Genomic DNA, 26,932 nt, shown 5'->3' with positions numbered 1-26,932 from the left:
GCAGGGGCATAGTTAAGGTGATTAAGTGCTTTGTTTGAGAAGCCTTAACTCTGCCTTTCATGGATTTTTGATCTTTTTTTTTTAAAAGTCTCAAAGGTTCTTGAAACAGAACGTGCGCTCAAGCCCCTGATTGGCACCTACAACCTCCACTGCCCTCTGAAGCATCTTGTGTTGGAGTTCACAATTTCACGTCCCAGTTTTCAGTGCTGCAATGTTCAGGTTTCAAATGCTGTAGGAAACCGGTTGAAAAAACACAACTGTTTCTACTTGCTTTTATTTTTAAGTTCCTAGAACCACTTCTGTTGGCCTTGGGTTTTGTAAAAGCTTCTTTAAAAAAAAAAAAAAAATCTGAATTTTGGGGTAAATTCAAGTTGACGTTTTCCCTTTAAGAAGAATGTCAAAGACACAGAACATCCGCTTCCATTCCTCTCACTGTAAAACGCTTAACATTCCCCAGCACTGACTTTTCTTGTGCATCACACGCACACGTCCATCCGTCAACACCCGGACCCCATCATGGTCAATCTCATCACACATCCAGTCAAATTTCCTTCTGCATTGCCGTTGCATAGATAACCAGCACACAGACAGGGACGGCGCACCGCAGAGGCAATCCACTGAAATCTCACAGGCAGTGGCTAATTCCCATGCAACCCTTGCAAGGAGCAGTCAGAGAGCCTTGTCTGGACAGACATGGGGGAAGCGGAGCTGTTTGCACAGAATTATGGTAGTTTAAGGCTGGAAGGTTTGGGTGCATCGTCTCTCTCGAATGTATGGGTGCCACAGATGCCTTTCCCCTCCCTTCCACCACCATGCTCAACTTCAATGCAAAGGCTGTCAGTACGCTGGAATGTACTGCACAGTATGCTCTGGAAAAATGTCCCCCCGCCCCCCAAGCACTTCCAGATGTATGGAGACTATGCCTTATAAGTAGATTCTTCACTAATGAAAAACAACATTCCTTCCTCTCGCCTCACATCTGCCATCACCTACCCGAAACCTGCATCACGCCAGCAAAAGACATGGGCTGCACACACAGGTTCCCTGGTTCTCACCCCAGCTCGGACACAGCCTCGTGTCAGCTTTCTGTGCTTGAGTTTCCCTAGCTCTAAAATGGAGATAAGCACTTCTCAACCTCGCAGGCATGCGGAGAGGAGGGTCGGGGAGTGTAAAGAGCTCTGACAGGACAGGTGCTGCTGAATGCCAAGCATTAATAGGACTGCAGAGGATAAGCAGCAATTATCACAATTAAACATATTTGTGCGCGCACACACACACTCTATACATACCCATCTGCAATTATCACAATTATACATATGCATGACATATATACACAGACGTGAATGTATACTGTATATTTATATAGATATATAGATAGAATACGCATATATGTTTAATTGTGATAACTGCAGCTTATCCTGATGTTACACACACACACACCCCTTCAAACATCACACCCAGCGTTTGCCCCAAAGCCACCATCCCCTCCCAGAAAACCTCAGAAATGTTCCTGCTTCTAAGTCACATTCCCTGGATTCCTCATTCTTTTAGAAGCAAGGAGCCTCCATAATAATAGAGTCCACCTGACACCTGAACCAGATGTTTGTGACATCAAAGCTAGCTGCCGTGGAAATGGTCTGCATGGCACAGAGAGGACTGTGACTACACAGACTTCGCTTTCACGCTGAGAGAGAGAGAGAAAGAGTACACACAATCCTCTCTGTGGACACACACAGGGAAGAGATAGGGGTCTGTGTGAAAGAAACAGAATGTACACTGGGGAAGCAGGATCACATCTGTTTCTGAAGTTTGCTGACAAGTGGCAGCTGCTCTGATTTTAAACTATGATTAAGCCCCTTCGTTTTCAGTTTAAACTGATTTTTACTGAAAAAAATCCTAGGTTTTACAAAAAGCAATCTTTTTTCCCCCTGATTTTCACCCTACTTTTGTATCATTCAAATACACAAAAAATAACTTGTTTTATTAGGAAAATACATACATCTCATGCCATGTATTGTATTACGATAATACATTAGTCTATGTGTATATGCAAAGCTGCCTGTTGAAGTAAGGCTATGCATTAGTCTAGAAGATACATGCTACAAACAAACAGGCATGCACACAAGCTCTGAAGTACGTGTGCATCTGAACGTACTGATAAATCTCACGCCCACCACATACACATTTCAAGCTGTTAGCAGATAAAGGTTTAAAGATTTGACACACTAAAATGGGAAGAAAACAAAAATCTTATCAGAATATGTATCAGAACATAAGGAAGTATTTGAAAGTTTAAAAAAAACAAACAGGAGAAAAATATGAAGTTGAATGTATGCGCTGCAAATGGTGTGGCATCAAAGTTCTAGGCTAATAGTTCTAAGCCTACATCAGTAAACTGTTTATTCAAATGAAAAGCTTTATTTGGGGATTAGAGATCTATTGTTTTCTTAAACTCAGAGGTCACATTGTGTTTTGAGTTCTGTTTTAGTTCTGCAGCAAGCCACACTGAATTCCGTTCATCAAAGCATTAATCTACTGAATACTTTTTCCCCCTGTCCTTCCATCCACCAAAATAACCCCCAATATTTACCCAGACAAATTATGAACAGTTTTTGCACCAATTTTCACCTGTTTTTGTTGCGGTGGTAATAAACACAGATACATTCCTGGGAAAAATTAAATAAAATAAAACAAAATGAAGGGCCCTAACTATGATGAAAGTTGTGAAGAAACAGAGCCGCTGGCAGAAACTGTCGGATTTACAAAGTGAAGGGTGAGGCCTTCATCCTGGCCCTTTCACGCGTATCGGGTGCGGCTATAAAGCTCACTCCAGACCAAGGGCCTTATCCACACTCAACTGGTTTCCTCATCCGTTTCCCTTGTGTTAGTACACCTGGTGGGGCTGTTCAGGTGTGAAATTTGAGGAGGATGTGTGTGGGGAGTGGTGGGGAGAGAGTCTAGGCTCAGGCGAGCCGTCCGCCTCTTCTGACGCCTTGTCTAGACTGGGGATTTCCCCCGGTTCTAGCCATCGGAGAAGCCCCAACACAGACAAGCAAACCTACCATTAGCAATAGTGCCACTGCCCCCTGCTTGAACCCAGGGCATGTTCCGTCAATGCAGACGGCAGCTTTGCCGGCCTACAATAGGGGTTTGCACTGGGGCAGTGAGGCTGGCCACTAAGGGCTGCCAATCCCCAAAGGCCTGAGTCCCGGGCTGTCCTATCACTGGTGCTGATCTCTGCTGCTTCCCCCTCTCCTGCCAGCTGTGATGGCCACAGGAAGTAAGGGGCTGACAATAAATGGACTGCTCAACAGATCTAACAGAGGTGCAGCCAATTTGGCCCAGGCCCCTTTGGGTGGCCCCTGGAGGCAGAAGGTTGTCTGACAAGGGTGAGGTCATGTTCGTCTTACACAAGCAGGAGGAATCCGAACAACTAACAAGGGCGTATCTCTGGTTAATCTTCCCTCCACACTGGAGCTTGCCAAGGCTGCATCCCGGGAACCGTCCTTCCGCCAAACAAGGACTCCAGCTGGTGCCCATCACCACCTTGACTTCTCTAGCAGCTCAGCATGTGTCAGGGACACGCAGGCCTCGCCTCTGTTGTTCACTTGTATGGAAATGGGTCCTGGCTCTGTTTGTTTCTTCTCTTTGCTGTTCATTACTGATTCAATAAAAGCAGGTTTTAAGGAGGCTCGTAGGAGCCATTTGTAACATGAATCCAGGTGACTGGACAGTTGCTCTGGTTCCAGCATCTCTGTTGCAGCCTTGCAGAGCTCAGAAGTAACATCTGGGCGGAAGAGGCTTTGGGAAATGACTGAGTGAGGAGATGTAGGGGATCAGATTCCAGAGGAGACTGCCTGCCTTTCCCAGCAACGGGGGCTGAAGCCAAGTCGCGGAGCTGGATTCTGATCTCAGCTGCGGCCAGGTAAACTCGCTGGAATTACACCACATTTACATGCATAGAGCGGAGATCAAAATCCAGCTTTATTAACGGGACGCCTACAAGCGGCTTTTGACTTCTGGAAGCGATGGAAAAATCAGGGCCAAGAAGTTAAGAACTATGGCTTTGGTTAAAGGGCGCCTGTGTCAAATCTCCAGGCCCAGCTCTGGGCTCCGGCAGGACCCATGACAGGGCAAAGCAGCGACTCATCACTTTCTCACCCCAGCTCTGGGGCTGGCTTCACTGTAGAGCAGCTTCCAGGTTGCTCTAAATAATACCTGGCTGCCCAAGGGGCCATACCTGCAACCAGGAACAGACAGAGCATAGACACTCTAACCACTCCCCTTTCCCCAGGCCACTCGGCAGAAGTGGCAGGGACCTACAGCTGCTCCTCAGGCTCAATGCCACCTGGGGATTCCCCCCTGCAAGGAGAGTTGCCTGCTGCAGCACTGCGGGAAACATCCAGCGGAACCCAGGCAAGAAGCTGACGCCGCAGTGGGAACCAGCCAATGGATCGGTCTCCTACCATCAATCCCAGATGGGGCTCCGAGCAGCGTTGGGGCTATCAACAACCTATGGCGATGCTTCACCCCCACAATGCCAGGGCTGAGAGTGACTTTAAAACACTTCTGCTGTTATTACTAAGCACCAGGCTTTGCTCTGGGCAAGACACAGAAGGAGATGCACACCGTCCCTGCCCTGGAGATCATCTGAAATGCTCCTGCCTCTTGCCAGGGGTGCAGGGAAATGTTTTCAAGCCTCAAGCAGCCAGATAACCTCAAGGTGAAACGGCCTGAGCCCTGCACAGCCCCATCAGCCCAGAGCGATGACACCACAGAACGTGACATGGGGATGCTGCCCGGCTGGCGCCCGGCTGCACCCCCAAACACACAAGCAATTAGAAAGCAATTCGCAAAAGCCCTGGGATTTATTGCCATGCTGAAAACGCTCCCGACCCCAGTACAGACATCGCCACCCCCTGCACCGGCGAGTGGGAAAAACACAGGCGAACACCCTCCCTTCCCCTCCCCCACTGGCGGATGGTGATCCCTGTCTGTAGGCTGCAAAACTCTGCTTCAAATTCGGCCCCCAACCTTCACCAGACTGCCCTTCTCCCCCAACCCCCGCCCAGCGCGCTCACTGTTCTGGCCATGTCTGCAGCCCTGGCCGAGCCTGTCCCGGCAACGCCTCGCCCACACGAACAGCTTCTCTGCCATCTGGCTGAGAACACGCTGGGAACCTGCCGGCAACAAATGAGGGCGATTTCAGCTCCTCGCTGCTGCGGATCTGAGCACGGGGGAGAAGAAACAAACCATACCAGAGAAAACAACTTTGAGGGTAGACAAGGGCCATAAATTACTGGAACCGGAGTACTGCAAATAAGGGTCTGCAGATGTCTTCCAGATTGCTGGGGAGCTCTCGGTGGACTAATGCGGGGCCCTTAGTCCCCAGCAGACACAGGGCGGGGAGCTCAGGACCATCGCACACACGCATGGGGCAGACACAGTGAGACATGAGGTGCGGAGGGGGCAGGGCCAAGAGAGGGAAAGGCGGGGAGAGGAGGCCCGTCGATGCTAGCTCTGCTTGTCAGATTTCCCAGTCACAACTCCACCGGCAGTGGCAGGGGTGAGAGTCCACTAGCCTTTCAGCCAATTATCACCATAGCACCCAGACACCCCCGATCAGGGTTCCATCGTGCTAGGTGCTGTACAAATGCACAGTGAGCCCCTGCCCCAAAGAGTTCACAATGCAAGCAGATGAGACAGGGCCGGAGGGGAAACTGAGGCCCAGAGAGGGGAAGCGACTTGCCCAAAGAAACTCAGCAGGTCAGTGGAAGGGACGGGAACAGGCCCCAGGTCTCCTGATTCCCAGTGCAGTACCCTATCCATTAGACAACGCTGCCGCCATGCGCAGAGCAGGTCTACACACGGGGGCTGATATGGACAGTGTTGTTATGGAAATGTCTCGCCCCAACAGAGATGGGAGCCCAGTGATAGTGAATACTGCAGATCACCACATAATAAGAGACAGCCCCTGCCCCGGAGAGCTTACAGGCGACAGACAAGAGAGGCAAAGGGTGGGAGAAAGAAACACCACACACAAGTGGAGCGATTGCTGGGCGACAGGCTCCATCCCCCGTCAGTCCCACTAGCGCTGCCCACTGGCAGAGCTATGCTGGAGCTACTGCAGCAGTGGGAGATCGCTAGAAAAACGCTGAGCAACTTGTCGGCCTCAGGTCCAGAGCTCAGCTCGTCAGGGTTTCCAGCCCCGGCCGAAAGCCCCTCTGCTTCCTTCTCCCGGCCCAGGACAGAGTATCGGGGGTGAACACGGGCCGCAGCAGACAATCTATGGCTCTCCAGTGGAGAGAGATTCCAAATTAAACCCAATGAGAAGGGAAGCGGGGCAGGAAATTAACTGACACAAAACCCACATTTTACAGCTGCCAGGACTCTGAGGAGCCTATGGGGCCATACAGCTATGACCTGCTCTCCAACCCCCTGGGCAGCATGCACAGACCTCTGTGCAGTGGGGGTTGGTGGTCTAGGGAGATTCACTGCCCTTCCTGCCCCTGGGAGTCCTAGTCCTGAGCCCTCTCCTGTAATTTCCTGAGTCCCTGGGACTGACTGAGCCGTTGCATTGTCTCTTTTGGAGAGATGGTGAGACCCAGCCATTCCCCCCACCCCCAAAAAGGTACTGAGTCCCAGCCAGCTCTGCCCATCCTTTCCAGCTCCAGCTTGCTTGCCCAGACAGGCCTTAGAGGAATGACACTGATGCTCACTTAGCAGCGTACAGAGAGCACATGCCTGGAGACACCAGCACCGGCCCAGTGCGTTCCCTGTGCCAGAGGGGTGCTGGCTAGAGAACAGGGGCTGACAGGCCCCCTTTCCACCAGCTCAGGATTCCTCAGCCAATCCTTCCTCTAAGGGGTTTCTAGAGCACACATCAACACAGTATCTCGCCACCAGAGCTGGAATGGGGTGTGCATACACACAGCCTGCAGCATGACAGAGCTGTGCCCCATTTTCATGCCACACAATCCCTGAATCTGACACCCCCCCACCAGTTCACTGCATTCCCGGCCCTACTCTGCAATACACCCCCATACCGGAGTGACCCCCTGAGCCCCGGCTAGCATGCCCTCAAATCCCCGACTTGTCCAAGGAGATGAGCAGCCATGTTCTGCAAGATCCACAGGCCCAAGGGACACAAGGCAAGATCCTCCTAGTGCAGAGGTAGGCAAACTACGGCCCACAGGCCACATCCGGCCCGTGGGACCATCCTGCCTGGCCCTTGAGCTCCGGGCCAGGGAGGCGAGCCCCCAGCCCCTCCCCTGCTGTCCCATGGCAGCGTGACTGCGAGCTCCTGCCACTCTGAGCAGCATGGTAAGGAGGCGGTGGCGCACGCATGCAGCGGCAGTGGAGGGAGTTGGGTAGGGGGTCCCGGGGGGCAGTCAGAGGACAGGGAGCTGTCTGGGTTCCTTCCCCACTGTGAACTCTAGGGTGCAGATGTGGGGACCTGCATGAAAAACCCCCTAAGCTTATTTTTACCAGCTTAGGTTAACACTTCCCCAAGGTACAAACTATTTTACCTTTTGTCCCTGGACTTTATTGCTGCCACCACCAAGCATCTAACACATATATAACAGGGAAAGAGCCCACTTGGAAACATCTTTCCCCCCAAAATCCCCCCAAGCCCTACACCCCTTTCCTGGGGAAGGCTTGATAAAAATCCTCACCAATTGGTACGGGTGAACACAGACCCAAACCCTTGGATCTTAAGAACAATGAAAAAGCAATCAGGTTCTTAAAAGAAGAATTTTAATTGAAGAAAAAAAAGTAAAAGAATCACCTCAGTAAAATCAGCATGGTAAATACCTTACAGGGTAATCAGATTCAACACATAGAGAATCCCGCTAGGCAAAACCTTACGTTACAAAAAGACACAAAAACAGGAATATCCCTTCCATTCAGCACAGCTTATTTTATCAGCCATTTAAAGAAATCAGAATCTAACGCATATCTAGCTAGATTACTTATTAAGTTCTAAGACTCCATTCCTGTTCTGTTAGCAGCCAAAGCATGACACAGACAGAGAGAGCCTTTGTTTCTCCCTCCCCCCAGCTTTTGAAAGTATCTTGTCTCCTCATTGGTCATTTTGGTCAGGTACCAGCGAGGTTATCTTAGCCTCTTAACCCTTTACAGGTGAAAGGGTTTTTCCTCTGGCCAGGAGGGATTTAAAGGTGTTTACCCTTCCCTTTATATTTATGACAGGAGAGGTTGGATGGGTCAGAAGTTCTGGGGCGGGGCGGTTGTGGAACGGGGGTGTTGGATAGGGTGTTGGAGTCCCAGGGGGCCTGTCAGGGGCTGGGGGACAGTTAGGGGACCGGGGGAGGGGTGGATGGGCTGTGGGTTCTGAGGGGGGCAGTCAGGGGGAGGGTGCGGAGAGGAGGCGGGGGCCAGGCTCTTTGGGGAGGCACAGCCTTCCCTACGCAGCCCTCCATACAATTTCGCAGACCAATGTAGCCCTCGGGCCAAAAAGTTTGCCCACCCCATCCTAGTGGAACTCTCTAGGGCTGGTCAGCAAGCACAGAGCCTGCTTCAGCTGTATCCAGGCAGGTTCAGGAGCGGATTTGCTGCTCTCTAGCATGGATCTTGGTTTACTGCACCCCATGTCCCTCACCCAGTTCTGTCAGTACACCCCAGTCCTGCCCTCAGCACCCCCCTCCCACTATTCCAGACCTGCCCTCCCAGCTCTGCCAAATGCACCCTAGTCCTGCCCTCAGCCCCAACTCACAACTCTTCCAGCCCCACTGCTGGCACTGATTTGAAGCCAGAGCTCAGGAGAAGCCAGAATTACGTGTCTATGGAGTGGGCACTAGAGAGGCAGATTGCGGTCGGGGATTAAGTACAAGTACAAATTGGAAGGTCACTTGCATGGCAGAGGATACTGCAGCACCCCCTTATGCTCAGCAACAGGACTCCCAGAAATCTGATACCACCCAGGCATCCCCCTTTTTGCAGCCCTGTAGCAAGGACGGCCACGGACACCCTGGACTAGCAGCGGCTGGCCTAGCATGCTCAGCGTTAGAAACAGCTGGACCGAGGGTCAAATCCCAGCAGGCTCGATACCGCTCTTCATCACCTGTGCAAGGCCGAGGAAGGGAATCCAGGGAGTTTATGCCATGGGGACTTGCAGAGATGTTAAAAGCCAAGGGCCCGCCTGCGCTGCATGAACATCAAATAATAAATAGTCTTGCGCTCTTGGGTGATGCTTTTCAGGAGGCTCTGTTAGCAATTCAGAGACGGAGCAACACGATTATCCCCATTTGACAGTGCGGGGAGAGAGAGAGAGGCGCCCAGGAAGGAGGAAGTGGTCGGAGACCCCACAGGCGATCTGTGGCAGATCTGAGAACTGAACCCTACCTAGCTCCCCGTCCAGTGCCCTAGGCTGCCTCCCCTTGGCATGGCACTGCAGAACCCCTTCACTTTCCAGAGCAGCAGCTGTGTGCCCTGGAGCCAGAACGTCACTCCCCTTCCAGTATCGTATTGCATGGTGGCTGGTTACTGTGGGCCACCCCAGAGCTGACTGCCTGTTAGTGGGGCTGTGCATACATGCAGGGGAGCACTTCCAGTGGAGCGCTGCAGGTGAGTTAGGGCTGCGCGGCTGCTCTCCGAATGCCACCCGGGCTGTCCCCAAGCATGGCTGGTTGCTGGAGCACCCCAGAGGAGCCTGGCATCTGCCCTGGCCCAAGCCTCTCTAATCAGATCAGGGTCTTTCTATGGGGCCTGGAGCGAGCAATCCCATCGCTCCCCAGGCTGCCGCAGAGTGGATTAGGGCAGGGCTCCTGTGTGGCACAGGCACTGCAGGGGGGCTGAAGCTGTCCAGGGTGTGTGCAAGGGGAGAGGGGTGGGGGAGAGCTAGCTCTGGAGAGTTAGACAGGGCAGCCCCTCCCTTCGCTATCAGAGAAGGTCACTGACGCTGGCGCTTCCATGCCAAGCTTTCCTCAGGTCCCCCCAAGGGCTGCCATGGAGCCCGGCTGAGCTTTAGCTGGGAGCACAGCTGCTTGCCTGCTGCCAGCTTCAACGTGCTTTAATGCATTTAGGAGATAGACAGGAGTGGGGCAAGATCCCCATGCCGCTAGCACCACGTGCCTACCTTCCAGCGAGCTCGAGGCAGCACTAGCCCTGCCCAGGGACTCTCCGACAGTCACACACAGCCCAAAGCTCCTGCTCCCTTGCATGGGGATGCGGATAATGCCAGGGAGCAAGGGCAACAGCCAGGGAGCATGGCGTGGCAGGATCAGCCCATCTAGGAACTGACCAGGGATGCAGCAGAGCCCAATGCAGCATGCTTCTCCCGTTGGCCCAGAGCACAGGATCACCCAGGATGGTGTCTTCCCAAACAAAAAGGCTCCCAAAGTCCATGCCCAGCGTGCACCCGCCTTGGCACCATCGCTGGGAGCGCTCTGTCCCGAGGACAGCAGGGAACATACAGCCAGCGTGTGTATAACCGGTACTATGGTCCCCGCTTGATCAGCAGGGGGCGCTGCTTCAGGCTTGGCTGCATCAAGACCCACTCCTGGGCAACTGACCTGCCGCAGAGCAGAGTGGGGCTCTCCCCTTTATCCCACTGCATCTGCAGAGGCCTTTGCCAGTCCCATCCCCCCTTCCTGAGAGAAGAGATCAGCCACCCAGAATTGGGAGCCTTAAAACCCCTTACTCCCGTCAGTGGTGGGGCTGGGCTCCCCTGCTGTTAAGCCAAGCACACGCCACTGCTTAAACCATGGTTTGAGACATTTGCAGCCCCAGCTAAGTGCTAGAATATACAGGATTTGAGCCAGCGCCAACCCTAGGGCTCTAATCCAACAAGGTAGCTAGAATTTAACAGGACAGTGGGCTCCAGTACTGCCAGGGATACAGAAAGGATGTGATGGAATGCACCCCGGTATTCACACCCTACGCCCCCCTGAAATAACCCTTGTACAAAATATGCCTGGTAAGGTATCCTCTGAACACTAAGAACTCGCTGGTTGAGAATATCCTGGTGGAATACAGGGAGCAACCTTATATGTAAAGTGATGAATTCTCCCTGAATGATGCTCGTGGCCCATGTTCAAACTCACCAAGTCCCGATTAGGCAGAACTGGTCAAGCAGGTCTTAAACAAAGGGATGTGTGTTTACCTCCATTTGCCTATACACTGTAAACAGAGCCCTCAGACAGCAAGAGAGAGAAGACAAAGAAAAATCTCCATTTCAGGATACACAGGTGAAAAACAGCATGACCCTCCTTCCTCCAGGTCTCCTTGCTCTGGGCTGGAAAGAACTTTAACGAGGGATCACTCTCAGGAAAATGCTTTTCAAAGGGTGACAGAGCTATAAAAATATGGGGCAACCCGCCAAGTGCTTTCTCTCCCTGTCGACCGCTCTGTCTTTCACCTAAGACGACAAAAGAAACAGCCGCCGGACCTTGGGAGCAGAACCTGGCCTGAGAGTTTGGTCAGCAATGTACTAAGAACCTGTGGTAAGAACTTCACTTTGAACCAAGTCTAGTCTGTTAAAACATTTCCTGGTACTAAATTTATCTTTATTTTAATCCAGTCTTGTGGTTAAACTGGGCTTTGTGGTAACTCCATTTAAAAGAAGCAAACTGTTGTATATTGTTCCCTGACAGGGACAATGAACCTAAAATATCTGAACTGTCCAGGGGGTTGAGGGAGGACACAATACAGAACATACATTGTTTGGGGGGGGGGGGGGGATTCAGGACTGGGAGTGTGTTGGGGTCACCCTGGAAGTAGTAAACCAGGCTGGTGGGAGCCAGAGTGTGGCTGGTGTTTGCTGGCAGGCTGCTGGGCCAGGGCTGTGACTACACACAGACACTCAGGGTGGGACCTGCAGGCTCACTGTGAGGAGCTTAGGTTTGGAGCTACAGCATTAAGGTGTTGTGAGGCACTCGAGGGGTGACACAGCCTCTCTCTGGTCTGGATTGCACCCGGAATGTCATAAGGGTTAAAGGGTATAAATAGCACCCCTAGAGGCGGTGCAGTCCCCCTTGCTCCAGGGCCAAGACCCCTTTGTCTCACCACACCTGGTGCTATCCTGCAGTGTCACACACAGCATTGCTTCTGGGAAAGGACCTCATGGAATTAAAGCAGCAACAGAACATACAGGTGCTGCTGGGAACCAAACCAAACCCACTAAGGTTGAATCTAGGATAGGAAGAGTCTCCCTGAACAGTGAAGGGGGGAGACAACGTACGGTTCGGGGGTTTTGGCTCCTGGCCAAATCCACCTTCGCAGGAGTCAAGGGAAGAAATGGACAGTTACTGGCGCATTAGCGCAGGGTAAGATGGTCATCTCCAGGGATCCCCACTCCTACCTGGGATTAGCCTTTGCGGAGCTGGGGAGGCATTTCCTGCTATAACCTAGGTGGATAAGCACATTGGACTTGGGGGACGGGACGGGAACAAGCGCCCCTTGCTCCGGCACGCTGCCTGAAAAATGGTCCATCGGGGTCATAGGGTCCATTGCCCAGGGCAGGGGAGAAGGATGTTGGGATTGGGGGAGGAGGGTGTCTCTGTGACATGCTGTCAGTCACAGCCGTTACACGCCCACCTGTGGAGAGAGCATCTTGCATTCTGGGGGGACTAATCCCACTGACAGAACAGAGACACAGAGCTGGGGGCCCGGGTAGTGCTGCTGAGAAGCCGGCTTTGGGCGGAGGAAACAGTGCAGCCACATAGGCTGGTAGATTATAAACCAGGACTGCTGCTGCCTTTAAACCGGTTTTGATTTAAACAGATTCAACGGCTCCTGAACACACCTGTGCGATCAGGAGCAGCATCAACACAGCTCAGAGCACACTGCGGCCAGAGAGCCCAGGCGAGAAGGTGGGTAGAAGGCAGCCTTCAATAAGGACCCCTTTCCACACTGCTCTGGCCCCGAATCTCCCACTCCTGGGCTGCTTCAGCGATAAGCAGAGGGCTCCAGCGCTCAGAGCCGTCAATCCAGCCCCTTTCTCCAGCCCTCTGTTCGCTTTACAAGAGTGCAACTAAAGCCGCACAGAGGCAAGGCCACTGCTCAAGTTCACCGGCCAGAAGCAGAGACTGGCAGCCTTCCCCAGCATGGGCACTACGCTGTCAGGGATACCTTACAGGGGCCTCGCTAGCTCCCATGCAACCTGTGCCACGGCTTGGGAAAGAGAAGCTGCCATGTGATTACCTGGTAACCCCTGGCACTTCCCACGTAGTTAACCTGCCACTATGCAGCAGTTCCCACATAGCTACATGGCCAAAGGGCTTCCCGTGTAAGCAGAGGGAGCTGCGCCCCCCAAATAAAAGCAAGAAGGCACGTTCCAGGGGGGATGCTCCTTAGACAGACAGGGCTGTAAGTGTAACATACAAGCCCCACCCACTCCTTGCTGGCTGGCTGGATCCTTCCCCTTGCCTGCCACACATACAGTCAGATTGTCCTGAGTTTCCTTCCCCCCTATTTACTATCACAAATGAGACTGGTCTTAAAATTGACAGGGCCCTGAGCAAACATAGGGCCAGTTCAGGCAACAACGTGCCTTCTCTTCTGGGGACTGAGGATGCGGTGGGCAACGGGGAAAGGAGTTTCTCCCTCCTCCATTCCTAGTGCCTGAAAAGGGGACCACGGGCCGGTCTATGAATGATCAAACGAGAACAGGACAGTCTTGTACATCCTGTTGTGCACTGATCACTATTCCCACCCCTGCCCCCTAGACATACACCCCTCTTGCACTGGTGGCGATGGGATCTTTAAAATAGGGATTAAAAATCCACTCAACTACCTGCCACCCTTGCATGGGAATCTCACTGATTTGGGGAGGGGGTAGGGGACAAACAACCAACTGCTGCAGAACTTCAGGCTTCCATTAAAAAAAAAAAAGTGACATTGTCCTTCTGATTGTGAAGAAACCCTCCCAAATGTGATCCAATGCAGAGCAGGCAGCTCCAATGCCTCCCAGGCTGCTTATAGCTTGGCAGGCAGCAACGGAGCAAAACGAGCAGCAAGGAAAGAGTCAAGAATCACATCACTTCAACTGCTGGAGAAGGCTGTAAGCAGCAGTAGAGACAGAAAGTGGAGCTATTTCTGGAAGAGGCAGCCACACTCCAGAATGAAGGTTCAGCAAGGGGCAGAGTAGCAGGCAGCCCCATCCCTGGTAGCAGCCAAGGGGCTAGGTGAGAAACTGTGCAGGGTACCACTTGCCCTCCCATCAGGAGGCTTGGGGGCAGGACAGAGAAGCCCCCTCTCGCCATTCCAGCAGCCAGACATGGGGGTGGGGGGTGTCACATTTATTAGACGCCTGTTAGTGAGGGCCCAATATGTAAAAACGGCTCCCAAGCAGGGTCCAGAGACAGCAGCTTAACAAATCCCAGCACCCTCCTCTTTCCCAGCAGCTGTGAGGAGAGTGGGCTTCTCACTGGCACACTGCCCCACTACCATCCCAGCAGAGCCGCCTCCTCCTCCTCCGCTTCTGCACAGCATCCTCGGGTCAGCAAGGGCCGAGGTGGTTTTCCAAGTCTTGCTCCCAGCCACCTCTCCCGCCATGCGCCAATGTCCTTATGTGAGGGGGCCAATCCCCACGAGCAAATTCTTTCCTTCCCCACCACCTGCCTGTCCTGCGTCCCACGGTCAATGGATTTCAGTGAAGTTCAAAGGGACCCCAGAGTTTTCCCCCCCCTCCAGGGACCCCATTTAGACTTCACCGCCTGCCCTCAAACACACGTGCCCGCCCCCTTGCCGCCACTCTGCTGCCCGGGGTTGGAATATCACTACTGCAACAGCAAGTTCATTCAACCTGCTCTTTAAATCTCCTGACAAATAAACCTGTCGTGTGCTCGGCTCCTACAGTGCCAGCTCACCTCCCTCAGCACGACGCCTGCCAGGGAAGTCTCCGGTGGGCCCAGAGCTCCCATCTCCCATTATGATTCATTTCATTTTTTTTTTTAATTGTATTTTTTACCTGGCGCGCTAACGTTTCCGCCCCATTGACTCGGAGCGGTTTCCAGCCGGGAGAACACCGTAATGGCCTCATTATTTCAGCTGAGGAATCTGTGTGTTAAATTAGGCAGAGAAGGGTAATTATCTACTTGTAGATGATAAGAAAGGGATTTATTTTATCAGGAACATAATGTCTTTCTGGTTCGGAGCCAGCTCCCCAACCCAAGCAGCCCCTGAACACGCCAGTCCAGGTTGCACCGTATCGCTGCTGGAGGGGGTGGGCGCCAGGCGGAGGTGGAGCGCACAGGTACACATGTACCCCCCAGCCACCGGGCATGACAACTTTGGCCTAGCACAGGGACACCAGGCTGCTACCCAGAGGTGCCAGATCCCCAGCTGGAACCACCTGCCGTGGGCCCGTTTGCGGCACGGCGAAGGCGACCCTTTTGCCACTCTTAGCACAGCCTCTTGCGTGGAGCGTCTGGGAAGGGATTAGGCGGCCAGCAGGAGATACACATGCCCAAACCCTCAGCCTGCAGAAAGGGCATCTGCTTACAGCCAGTTAATTTAACACCCACTGCCAGCCGATCTGGGATGGGGAGAGCGGCAGGCGCGGTCTAGAGTCTGAAGCCCAGCAGATTCGTTCCCCGATGCCCAGAGACCTGCTTTTGCCTATGCATTTATGGGGGGGGGGGGGTTGCAGGCTTCAGCAGGGGAGCTCCCTGCTGTTCCTGCCCAAGACCGCTCACGGCCCAAGCAGGGGAAGGGGCAGAGTAACTGACTGTCTCCCCTCACTGCTTCCATGACATGAGCTTTCTCCTCTGTGCACTACCCACAGCAGGGTGGCCACCCGCAGCCCCGCGCCCTTCCTCCAGCCGCCCAGGAGGCCCTCGCGCCACCGTACCTCGTTTCTTCCTCACAACAGCACTCGCCAACCCTTCCCACAGCCCCCCGCGACGGCACGCCCACCCCGGCAACCAACCTCCAGCCCCGCATGACGGCACGCCCACCCTGGCAACCCTTCCCCCACCCCCTGCCACAGCACACCCAGCCCCGCAACCCTTCCCACAGCCCCCCGTGACAGCACGCCCACCCTGGCAACCCACCTCCAGCCCTCCCCCCCCCCCCCCCCCCGCGACAGCACGTCCACCCTGGCAATCTTTCCCACAGCCCCACCCCCTCACGATGGCACGCCCACCCGAGCAGCCCCTCGCGATGGCACACCCACCCCAGCAACCTGCCCCTTGCCCCCACAATAGCACGCCCATCCCGGCAACCCTTCTCACAGCCTCCAGCGACAGCACACCCACCCCGGCAACTCACCCACAGCCCCACACGATGGCACGCCCACCTCCAGCGCCCACAACGGCACTCCCACCCCGGCAACCGGCCCCCGCGATAGCACGCCCAGCCCAGGCTCCTGCCCTAACCACCGAGCCCCCACAACAGCACATCCACCCAGAGCTCTCGGGATGGCATGGACATACCCACGCAACCAGCCCCAGCCCCAGCCCCCCTGTGATGGCACACCCACCTGCCTGCAGGTCTGCCAGTCACAGCCCCACACAGGGAGGTTTTCCAGAGATCCCAATGGGGGGAAATGCCTATGGCAAGTGGCCTGGGGCAGGGCAGCAAAGCTCTCTGCTCAAGGAGACAACCATTGCAGGCAGGGTTGAACGAGGCAGCGAACAGTCTCTGACTCGAAGAGCCACCCCAACATTGTAGGCCCCACAACACCCCCTTCCTATTCTGAGTGCAGAACACTCCCTCCCACACTCAGAGAGGGCACCCCACCCCCAGTTAGAGCCAGATTGTCCATCACGCCGCACCCCCAGCCAGACCCAGGTTTCCAGCAGCTCTCCGCTCTCACTTAGGCACCTAACCACAGCCCAGGTTTCAGCCCTCAGCAGCTGCCACTGTGACACTCACAGGCAGGTTTTCAAAAGAGGTCACACCCAAGGGGCTTTTGAAAACTGGCCCTTAGAGCCCCTTTCATCTGGGCTGAAAGCAGAAGAACTCTGGAGTCAGCAGATTCCTCCCCCTACTGCTAAGCAGCCTCTGTCTAGCTGGCACTAGCCTCAGCTTGCCTACTGCCCCCCACAGCTCTCTCTCCAAGGGCTTTCCGCAACACCTGTCACTGCAAGATCTAAGTGCTGGGAAGCAGCCTTTTCACATTGTGGAAGCTGATGTGCCACACCCAAACGCAGATACCTGGAGTCAATGAGACATTCTGGGGGAGCACCAAGAACAACTCACCGGAGTCTCACCTTACAGAGCTCTCCCCACCTCAACAAGCCAGACGCAGCCTCTTGGGTCATCAATCCCATGAAGTTGGAGGCCGAAATGCTGGGCACTGGGACAGAGGCGCCTCTACACCAGGGGTAGTCAAGAGGTAAACCACTGGCCAAATCCAGACAGCTAGACACTTTTGAACAGATCCCGAAATCTTTTTATTTACTAATATCATTATTGTTGTTTTTTTAATTACTTTCTTCTCTGGAGTCTGGACCTTGACAATGCCTGGGCCAAGAAATTTGGACCTTGACACAAAAGAATTGACTACCCCTGCTCTACACAAAGAGCTGTATAAGACCAGACAAGACCCATGTGGCAGCCAACTAACTCTCCCTCCCGCCCCCTCTGCTTCCAGACTATTAACACTAAATTAAATGGATGTCAGATCTGGAGATCTTCCCCTTCGCTGCTCTAGTCAGCTGACCACCGATCTGTCTGCTAGGCAGAGCATAGGACTCAGCTATGTGGTTGGTGCACCAGATGGTCTTCAGAATCTTTCCCCAGAGCTAGAGGTCAGGGGAAGGTTACTTCTTCCTCCTCTGTGCAGATTCCTTGGGCCCTACACAAGGTCAGCGACAGATGAAGGCACAGGGGAGCCCAGCAGCCTAGGATGTGCACTGAGGAGCAGGCTGCATGCCACCTGATCGCAACCTTCTCCTGCTTCCTCACTGCAGGACAGAGGCATCTGCTGAACTCCATGACAGAGCACACACCAGAGCGGGACGCAAGCAGCCACAAATTAGTGGTGAGGCACCCAAAGCGGTCTTTCAGCAGCCTCAGCCCGCTGCAGCATTTAAGCCTCCAGCTGCTCCACAAAGCCTAGGAGGCAGAAGGGAAGTAGAATCTCAATCACTGGAAATACCCACAGGGCTACATGGCTGCCTGTCTATGCAGAGTATTTACAGGGCACTTAACACTGTAGCACAGACGTTTGTCCTCACACAAAGCCCAACCCCTAAAGAACCCTGAGCTTGCTGCCTCGAATGCAGCCACTTGAAGTAGATTTTTAATCAGACTGTTTGGTTTGACCTGACCCTTTTCTCTCTCTTCCTCCTTTGGCGTCTGCTCTGGCATGGCAGCTCACCCAACAGGCCTGAAATCACTGCAGCATAGGCTTATTCAGATGTTACACAGCAGGGAGTTCCACAGGTAGGCAACTCCCACCCTCCCAGCCCTAATGCCCATGCTGCCAGCTCCCAGAAACCTCACCCTGGGTCTGCACAGCTCCAGCCGCCCTGCTAGGAGCTGCTGTCTGTGGGTCACACAGTCGGGAGGGTAGTCTCTCACAGCTCAGCCACAGCCCACGGTCGCATGTGGGACCCAAAAGCAAACAGGCAGCCAGTGCAGAGCATGGGGGAAGATGTTCTCTCGCCGTCTGTCATTCAACGGGTGGGCTGCCATGGTTTGCGCTGTTCGGCGCTCCTGTGTAGCCTTGCTCGTCAATCACACAGAGGGAGTTACAGTGATGAACATGTGCATGGTGGTAACTAGATCTCTGACTGTTCCCACGTCCCAGCTCACCTTCCCTGCCATGATACGCCGCCGGCTCCTAGGCAGTGGCCGGAACAAACTGCCAGACAGGAGTACCACTCATTGCTGCCACCACAGCCCGGTCTTGGGTTGCAGTGACGTCTGTGCTATTAACAGCCGTGCCTATGCTGTAACAGAGTCACCTGGCACACAGCCACAGCGCAACAGCATCTTAGACACATGGGTGTATGCTCTGGAACCTCCCTCAGCCCCAGCCCTTCCGTGCACTACCTACAACAGACCCTGTCCCCCATGGAGAGGCGCCATCTCCAAACAAGGGTCAGGTGTTGCTCCTTCCCAAACCAGTTTGAACAAGAGTTGGTTGGGCCCAAATCAAGACAAAAAATCCTTCTCTTTTCAAAACAAAAAACACACTCCCTGCTACCCCCACCCCCATCTATACATTGAAGCTTGGAAGAACGTAGTTTCCAATGTGTGCTTAGGAAACAGTTTTGGATACAGTTTATCCCAGCTGCCAGAGCTGGTTAGAAAACAGCTTAGAGAAAGCCACATTTTGAAATCATTTTCAAATCTCTCTCCCCCTCTCCCTGGAGAGAGCAGAACTCCTGTATTTAAACAGCAAGGCCTTGGGGGCAGTCTCTTACTGTGTGTTTGTACAGCACCTGGCACACCGGGGGCCTGAACTTGACTGGGGCCTCTGGTCACCACTGCACTGCAACAGGATGGTGCCATAGAACAGAACAAGGCGATAGCACGAATGGGAGAGACAAGAGAGACTAGGACAAGCGCCATGCCAGATTCTGCTCTCACATCCACCTTCCCAGCCACTCCACGGGCCTTTCCTTACCTGCTGCATCAAACATGAATGCCTTCCCCTCCCCGACACACATTCAGATCCCTCTCTTCCCACATATCCCCACACCCTCCTGTTTGCTCAGTTGACTCCATCAGCCTCACCCCCCTTTCATTTCCTTCCCCCACTGCCTCCCAGCCCTCCGCTCCTCCAAACCCATATCACTCCATTCTTCTACAAGGCCTCCATCAATTAAAAAAACAGAAGTCAATAATATCTGAAGAATCCTAAAATTACTCCTTCTGGGTCCCTCCCCCCAGTCTGTTTTCTACATCTCAATCTACATAGGGCACAGATGCCTTGACAGCTGTTCACCGTACAGTGCAGGGCATCAACACGTAATATCTGGGGCAGGGCTGTGATCTCCAGGTAAGCAGCAGGTGTTCTGTCAAGCCACCTTACGGCCTCCTTCAAACTCTCCTTTGCCATGATGCCTGCTAAAAACTTGACAGTGCTTAGACAGCTGGTGTGCTGATCGACAGCATCTCATTATGGTCTTGTGCTGTCTGTGCCGACCTGCTCTCTTGTCATATAGTTCAATTATAAGCTCTGTGGGGCAGGGACTGTCTTTGTTCTGTGTTTGTACAGCATCTAACACCGTGGGGTCCTGGCCCAAGACTGGAGCACTCCTAGGCGCTCCTGCAATACAAATAGCTAATAAGTGTGGATGACAGACCGACACCAATATAGAGATGGGGCCAGATTCACTGCCCCACCCCATGGGCTGTCACTTACACTAGGGCAGGCTAGGTGTAAAAGTTTTAGACTCAGATCAGTGGCTAACACAGAGAATTCCTAACCTGGCTGAGGCCCCTCAGTGCTACCATAATATAAATGTTAAATAATACTCTTATTCTGATCTGGTGGCATTTTACACTCCCTTCACACTAGTCTCAATGACAACACAAAGTGCTGGGTAGGTGTGAATCAGCACGGGTGCAACTTAAACTCATTGATCCTGGTCTTTGCTTCATGCAGTTACAAGCAGCTCATTAGTTAAGGCTCAGCTCCTCAGGCTGGTCCTGGTACCATCACCTCTGAGCTCCGATTTTTCAGAGTTTGTTCAGCTGCATTGTGACGGCAGGGCTTTCTGCTGGGAGCCAGAGCGTGGCAATGCATTTCCTCACTGCTCCGGGTAACACTTGAAATAAATAGCCACATTCTGTAGATTTGGGGGAGTGTGTCCCAGATGGCATGTCAAAGGTTGCGTGTGCAAGGGAGGAGCAGTCATAGAAAACACCAGACCCACATCCTCTTCAGCAGATATCGGGAATAGCCCGATCAGTCTGACCAATTGTTTCCAGAACACACCACCTCGGCTGGACAGGCAGGGCATTCTGAGGCTGCGGGGAGACCGATGCTATAGCACAATCTCCGAACTTCCTCCGGTCACACTGATGGGTGGGCACTTGGTTAAATTTAGGCTTCAAATGTTGCTACCCCACTATTAATATTTTCCACTGCTGATCACCAAACCCCGTCCCTGCAGCTAGTTAGCATGCTTACCCAGGATGGCAGGAACAACCTGCCACAGTCTTACAGCCCGCGCACTGCACAGGCTGAGGCTGCAAGGTCTGAGCAGACAACTAGTCAAACCCTCTTTGAACTGGGTCAATAGTTTAGGCAGTGGCTAGACTCTTGAGGTTAGGCTTACATGACAGGTTGTTTTTTAGTGGGACAGCAGTGAGAAGGCAGCTCACTTAAAAGAAAACTAACAGGTGTTTAATACACATGCAAAGGAGTTTCATTTCCTGCTTTGTCACATTAGCTGTTTCTTGACTTTCCTGTTTTTGCAGCATGGATAGGATATCACAATGGATTGAAATATTGTCTTCCCTCATTCAAGAGGGAAGGAAATGTTTAGACCCACTCCTTAAAGCTATTGGTTTTAGTGGTTAAAAGCCATTTAACTCAAACATGTAACAAACAGCACGGAGAAAAGCTCTTTGTGAAAGAGTGAGTCATCTCCCACTCAGACTTCAGCCTGCATCTCCAACCCTGCAAACACTTGATATGTAGCTTTACTCTCATAAGTAGTCCCAGCGAAGACAAACAGGACTATTCCAATGAGTAGCATTACATATGGATTGGGGGCCTACATTATCCCACTCTAGCTCTCCAGAAACCATAGGTGCTGGAACTAGGGCTACAGGGGTGCTGCAGCACTCCCTGGCTTCAAGTGGTATCCATTCTATACAGGGTTTACAGTTTGGGTAAATGGCTCTCAGCACCCCCACTATACAAATTGTTCCAGCGCCCCTGCCAGAAACCAAAGATAAGTCAAGTCTCAGTGGCCTTTACTTGCTTCTCACTCACGTTGGCACTAATCTGGAGTAACTCCCCTGACACCAATGAAGTTTTATTCAGTTTACACTGGTGTAAGTGAGAGTAGAATCAAACCTGATTTTGCCATTCGGAAAAGTCTTTGAAGCCATAAGCGTGGAGCAGAAAGGGCACAAGCAAGAAATGGTTTACCCCTTTGCAGTTCTCTTTTTAAAGAAGAGAATAATTATTTTTAAATGGCCCGCTTTCTCATAATAAGGGCACGGGATACAAATGAAAGTTAAGTGGAAATAGAAACATGAAAATCCCTGCTGATGTTCCCCCTCCCAAAGATTCCCAGAAGCCATGAGAATGACTTTCCAGTACTAGACCCATCACAACGCAGCGAATGAGAACAGTCATGGGAACAACATATCCTTCTACAGCACGGCTTCTCCACATGGGGGTCACAAACAGATGTCCAGGGAGCATAACCCCACTCTCCTGAGAGGGAGGGGATCCCAGCTAGATGGAAGAGGGTCCTGGTATGGAAGAAGTGTTTGTGGTATGGAAGAGTTTGAGAGCCCCGCTGTTCTGAGGCCTGGAAAGTGTACTCCTCAAATAACTGGTTTTATCTAAGCAGCCCCAGGTTTGGGATATGCCTATTAAATCAGGGTTACCTTTCCACCTGGTTTTTCCTGCCCGGTGTGCTGCATCACAGGACTTTACAGCTTAGCCAATAGGGAGTGCCAAACAAGCTAAACAAAGAGCACCAGCCCATAGACTTACCAAAAACCCCTCCTTCACGGGAGCTCAGCCACCTCCAGCACCCCTCAGACTGCTGGCATGAAGGACTAAGTCTCCAGACACTGCCAACAGGGCTCTAGACAGCTCAGCCACCGGCCCGGTTAGTTTGGTTTGTAAGCGATCTCTAGCATCTCAGAATTCTCTCTCTGATCCACACACTGGCGCTCTGTGCCCCGGACTCAGGAGCCATTATCTAGCTCTGCTCTAAAGACGAATTGAATTGCTGCTAAAAACACTTCGCTGCCAAGACTAAAGACATGGAGAGTTTGGACAGCTTATTGGCAATACAGCCAAGTGTCTGACCTGAGCTTCGCAACCCAGCCAGCCTGGGGGAAGAGTGTTCTGTACATGCATCTCTAATGTAACCGACAGTGCCCAATTCTTCCCGGCTCTTGCCAAAGGGAGCTATTCCAGTGATGGGGACACTTTCATCAGCTTCAGAGGCTCAGTGCTGCCTCTCTCCCACAGCCCTTCTTGGAGCACTCCTTGGATGTAATAAAGGCTCATTATTTCAGAAGATCTCAATCAGGATAGATAGTAAAACAGAAAATATCACAATACCACAATATAAATCCATGCTACACCCACACCTTGAATAGTGCGTGCAGTTCTGGTCGCCCCATCTCAGAAAAGATATATTAGAATTTGACAAAGTAAAGAGAAGGGCAACAAAAATGATCAGGGTCTGGAACAGCTTCCATATGAGGAGAGATTAAAAAGACAGACTGCTCAGTTTAGAAAAGAGATGATTAAGGGGGACATAGTCTATAAAACCATTAACTGTATGGAGAAAGCGCATAAGGACGCATTATTTACCCCCTCACATAACACAAGAACCAGGGGTCACCCAATGAAGTGAATAGGCAGCAGGTTTAAAATTAACCAGAGGAAGTATTTCTTCACAAATTGCAGTGTCAACCTGTGGAACTACTTGTAGTCTCTCTCTTTTTGCGAATACAGACTAACACGGCTGTTTTTGTGGAGGAAGCATCCCAGCAGCGGCTATTAGCCAGTATGCGCAGGGATGCAACACCATGCTCTGATCATCCCTAAGCCTCTGACTGCCTGGGCGAGAGGGGATGGATGGATCACTTGATGATGACCTGCTCTGTTCACTCCCTCTGGGGCACCTGGCACTGGCCACTGCTGGAAGGCAGGATTCTGGGCTAGATGGACCATCGGTCTGACCCAGCAGGGCCAGGAGTCCTGGCTAGACCAAACTCCACCCTAAGAGAAACCACACGAGGGCGGAAGGGGGGGCGCTTCCTTTTGGCCTTACAAAGGGGGTTGCCTCCACAAAGTACGGGGGGGGAGCGCAGGCGACACCGGCAGCCCCGGAGGGCCTGCAGCAGGAACTTGGCTGCGCTCGCCAGCCCCTGCCCGGCGGTGGAAGGGGGCAGGAGGGGCGCGGGGCCCCCCTTACCTCGGCCGTAGGCGAAGTGCAGGCGCAGCGCCTTGCCCTGGCGCACCAGGCTGATGTGCAGGTAGGTGAACCACGCGGCCAGGGTGAGCAGCACCAGCAGCAGCAGCAGCTTGAACTGCTTGCGGATCTTCTTCACCGGGAACCACAGCATCCTGGAGGCCGCATTACCGGCCCGGGCCGGCCGCACGGCACCGCCGCCGGGCTCCGCACGGGACCGTCCCCGCCGGGCGGGGCTAGACGCCGGGCGGGAGCAGCGCCCCGGGGCTGGGGCACGTGTCGGGCAGCGCCGGCGAGCGCAGGGCGGGCAGCGGCCCCGGGACCAGGCAGCAGCGGCGGCGGACCCCGGAGCGGGGGTCCCGGCCAGCCGGCCCCGTCGCCCCCTTCCCCGGCCGAGCCCCCCGCCGGAGGGACAAAGGCATCCAGGCAGCCCCGCGCTCCCTCCCCGCCCGGATCCACTCGGCGGCGGGAGGCGGGCGGAGGGGACGAGGCCGCTCAGCCCGTGCCGCGCTGCCCCAGCCCGCACGGCAGCGCCATGGAGCGGGGAGCTCACACGGCGCCCAGGCGGCGGCGGCAGCAGCGGCGGCAGCAGCGGCGGCTCCCTCCTCCTCCTCCTCCCGCCCGGTGCATTGCGCGCCGCCCCGCTCCGCGATGAAGGGAGGCAGCCCGCAGCTCCCGCCCCGCGGGGCCGCCGGCGCGCAGACCAGCCCCCGCCGCGCTGGATGCTCCGGCCGCCGCGGCACCGTCCCCCCCAGCCCGCCGCTCGCCGAGCAGCCGCCGCCGCGCTGCCACCGCTACCTAGCCTGAACTGGGGCGAGCGGATCGACAGCCGCCCCTGGCCCAATCGGAGCCCGGCGCTCCCTCAGACAGCCAATCGGCCGCCTCCGGAGGCGGGGCCAGAGCCAGGTTAGGCTGCGCGCGGCTTTTCATCTCCACGCCAACGTGCAAACATCCACCTGGTGAGTGGGACAGGCGGGTGCGGCCACTGCCCCGGCGGAGGGGGTGGCCCGGGCGGGGCGTGCCCTGCCCGCCCCTGCGCGGCGCCCAAGCCGGGGCCAGGCGAGAGGGAAGGGGCCGCGAGCGGCTCCCCTGGCCGGGGAGCTCGCTGGGTTGGCGGGCGCTGCTGCGCTGGTGCAAAGCCGGCACCAGTGGCAGCAGAGCGTCCCCCGCGGCAGGGATGGTGCCTTCCCGACAGCTGCAAGCCGATGCTCCGCTGGGCTTTGCCAAGGCTGCAAGGATGCTCCAGGAGGAGGAAGGCGGGTGGAGGAAGGGGGGGCCCCTGTTACACTGGGGCCACAGGTACAATTGCACAGCTCGGCTCGCCTGTGACAGCAAAGCTGCCTGGGGCTAGCTGCGTCCTCCCAGGGACAAACACCAAATACAAGCCTTCAGCCTACGGATCGCAACAGGCAGCATCTTATTCATCGCCAGCTCTTGTGCTCTGGGGTTTGGGCAGCCCTCTCCTGGAAGGCAGCAGGAGCTTAGCTGAGTGAGCCTCAATAAGTGGGACAAGTGGTTTCTATTCTACCCACGCTGGCTGGGTGACCTGGAGCAAGTCATGTAACCACTATGGGCCTCGCTTTCCCCATCCATACCAAGGGGATAGAACGCCTTCCCTACTAGGCTTAATGAGATGCTTAATGAGATGAGGCTTAATTCATTAATGACAAGTGTTTTCCTCGGGTTAGACAGTGCAGCGTGGCACTGCACTGTGGGGATTTAACAACTGCGCCATGCACAGGGTACATCCAGTGTTATAGCCCTAGACGTTCCAGTGGGAATGGAAACACGGCGTGGGTCCAGAATAAGCCAGGCTGCCTGCGATAATCAGCCACATGCTTCCGTGGTGTGGGCAGAGAGCAGCTTACCTTCAATGGGAGAAGGTCACAGTGACAGTCCTTCTCCTTGTGGAAGGAGCAGGGATTCTGCCTCAAGAAAGCAGATCTCACTCCAGGCTCTTGTCTCCACACTAGACGCTTTTCCCCTAAGATTTCCCACCCTAGTCTCTACCAGCAACCCTGCTCCCATAGTAGCAACAGTGTGAAATGTTAGGAGAAAAAAAATCTAGCACTAGAAACAGCCTTGAAATATGCCAGGTACCCCCATAATCAGCATCCTGGCCTGCGAGCAGTTTCGTAACCCTTTAATAGTCACACTGAACAAACCTCTTCCATTTAACCCTTTCCAAGCTGCCAAAACCCTGCCATGTCGCATCTGACTTTCTCCAACTCCCTGCTGCCAATTCCCCCACTCCCATCCCCTATCTCATCTGTGCCAAACTGGCAGCCCTAGTGACAAGCCACCCACCTAGAATCCTCTTGGGGTTACTCCAATAAATGCAGGCTGAAAAGATGTCACAGACAGATGGGTATGTTATAAGCAACTGGCAGTGGAGTTTAGAAGGAGAGCGCTGACTGGGTCAAACCAATATCATTGGTGCCGTGAGGCTGTCATACACTGATGCAAAGATGAAAGGGAAAACCGCTTTTATTAATAACAAGTCTGGATTTGGAAGGGTAGCAGAGCAGGCTCCACCTGGGTTTTTCAGGTGACTGACTAGTGATTGATGGGTGTATTTTAAGCCCTGTGTCAAGGTACAGCTTAGCCTGTTCAGGTTCCATTGTTCAAATACTTTGAAATAGGAGCTCTGTTTTCCTTCAGAGCATCATGACATTATTTCCACCAGTCTGGGTAATGGTTTCCCACAACCCACTGGACAGCCTATTATGTCTCCGGGTGTGGTTAACCCACGCAGCAGACGAGTCTCTCTAGGAGCCGAGAGCCAGTGGAGAGGACAGTCCCCCACATCTCTCTGGACCAATCTGCCTATAGAGTGCTGGTTTTAATGTGTCTCTGAGATTGGGTAGCCCACAGCATAGAGGCCCGGTGGATTGGGG

General features: G+C 53.8%; 1 protein-coding gene across 2 annotated transcripts in view; it reads right to left on the bottom strand.

The window, feature by feature from the left end:
- B4GALNT4 (beta-1,4-N-acetyl-galactosaminyltransferase 4) overlaps positions 1-24,256 on the bottom strand; it is a 120,126-nt gene extending 95,870 nt beyond the window's left edge. For both annotated transcript variants that reach the window (XM_074954698.1, XM_074954699.1), the window contains exon 1: positions 24,039-24,256. In XM_074954698.1, the coding sequence (XP_074810799.1) occupies positions 24,039-24,189 (151 nt within the window). In that variant the 5' untranslated portion in view covers positions 24,190-24,256. The remainder of the gene's footprint in view (positions 1-24,038) is intronic.
- Positions 24,257-26,932: the final 2,676 nt, after the last annotated feature.

This window comes from Natator depressus, chromosome 6 (genome assembly GCF_965152275.1).
Source record: "Natator depressus isolate rNatDep1 chromosome 6, rNatDep2.hap1, whole genome shotgun sequence".
Classification (NCBI taxonomy): Eukaryota; Metazoa; Chordata; order Testudines; family Cheloniidae; genus Natator; species Natator depressus.
Note: the sequence above shows the minus strand (reverse complement) of the source record. Positions and strands in the feature narration are given on the sequence as shown.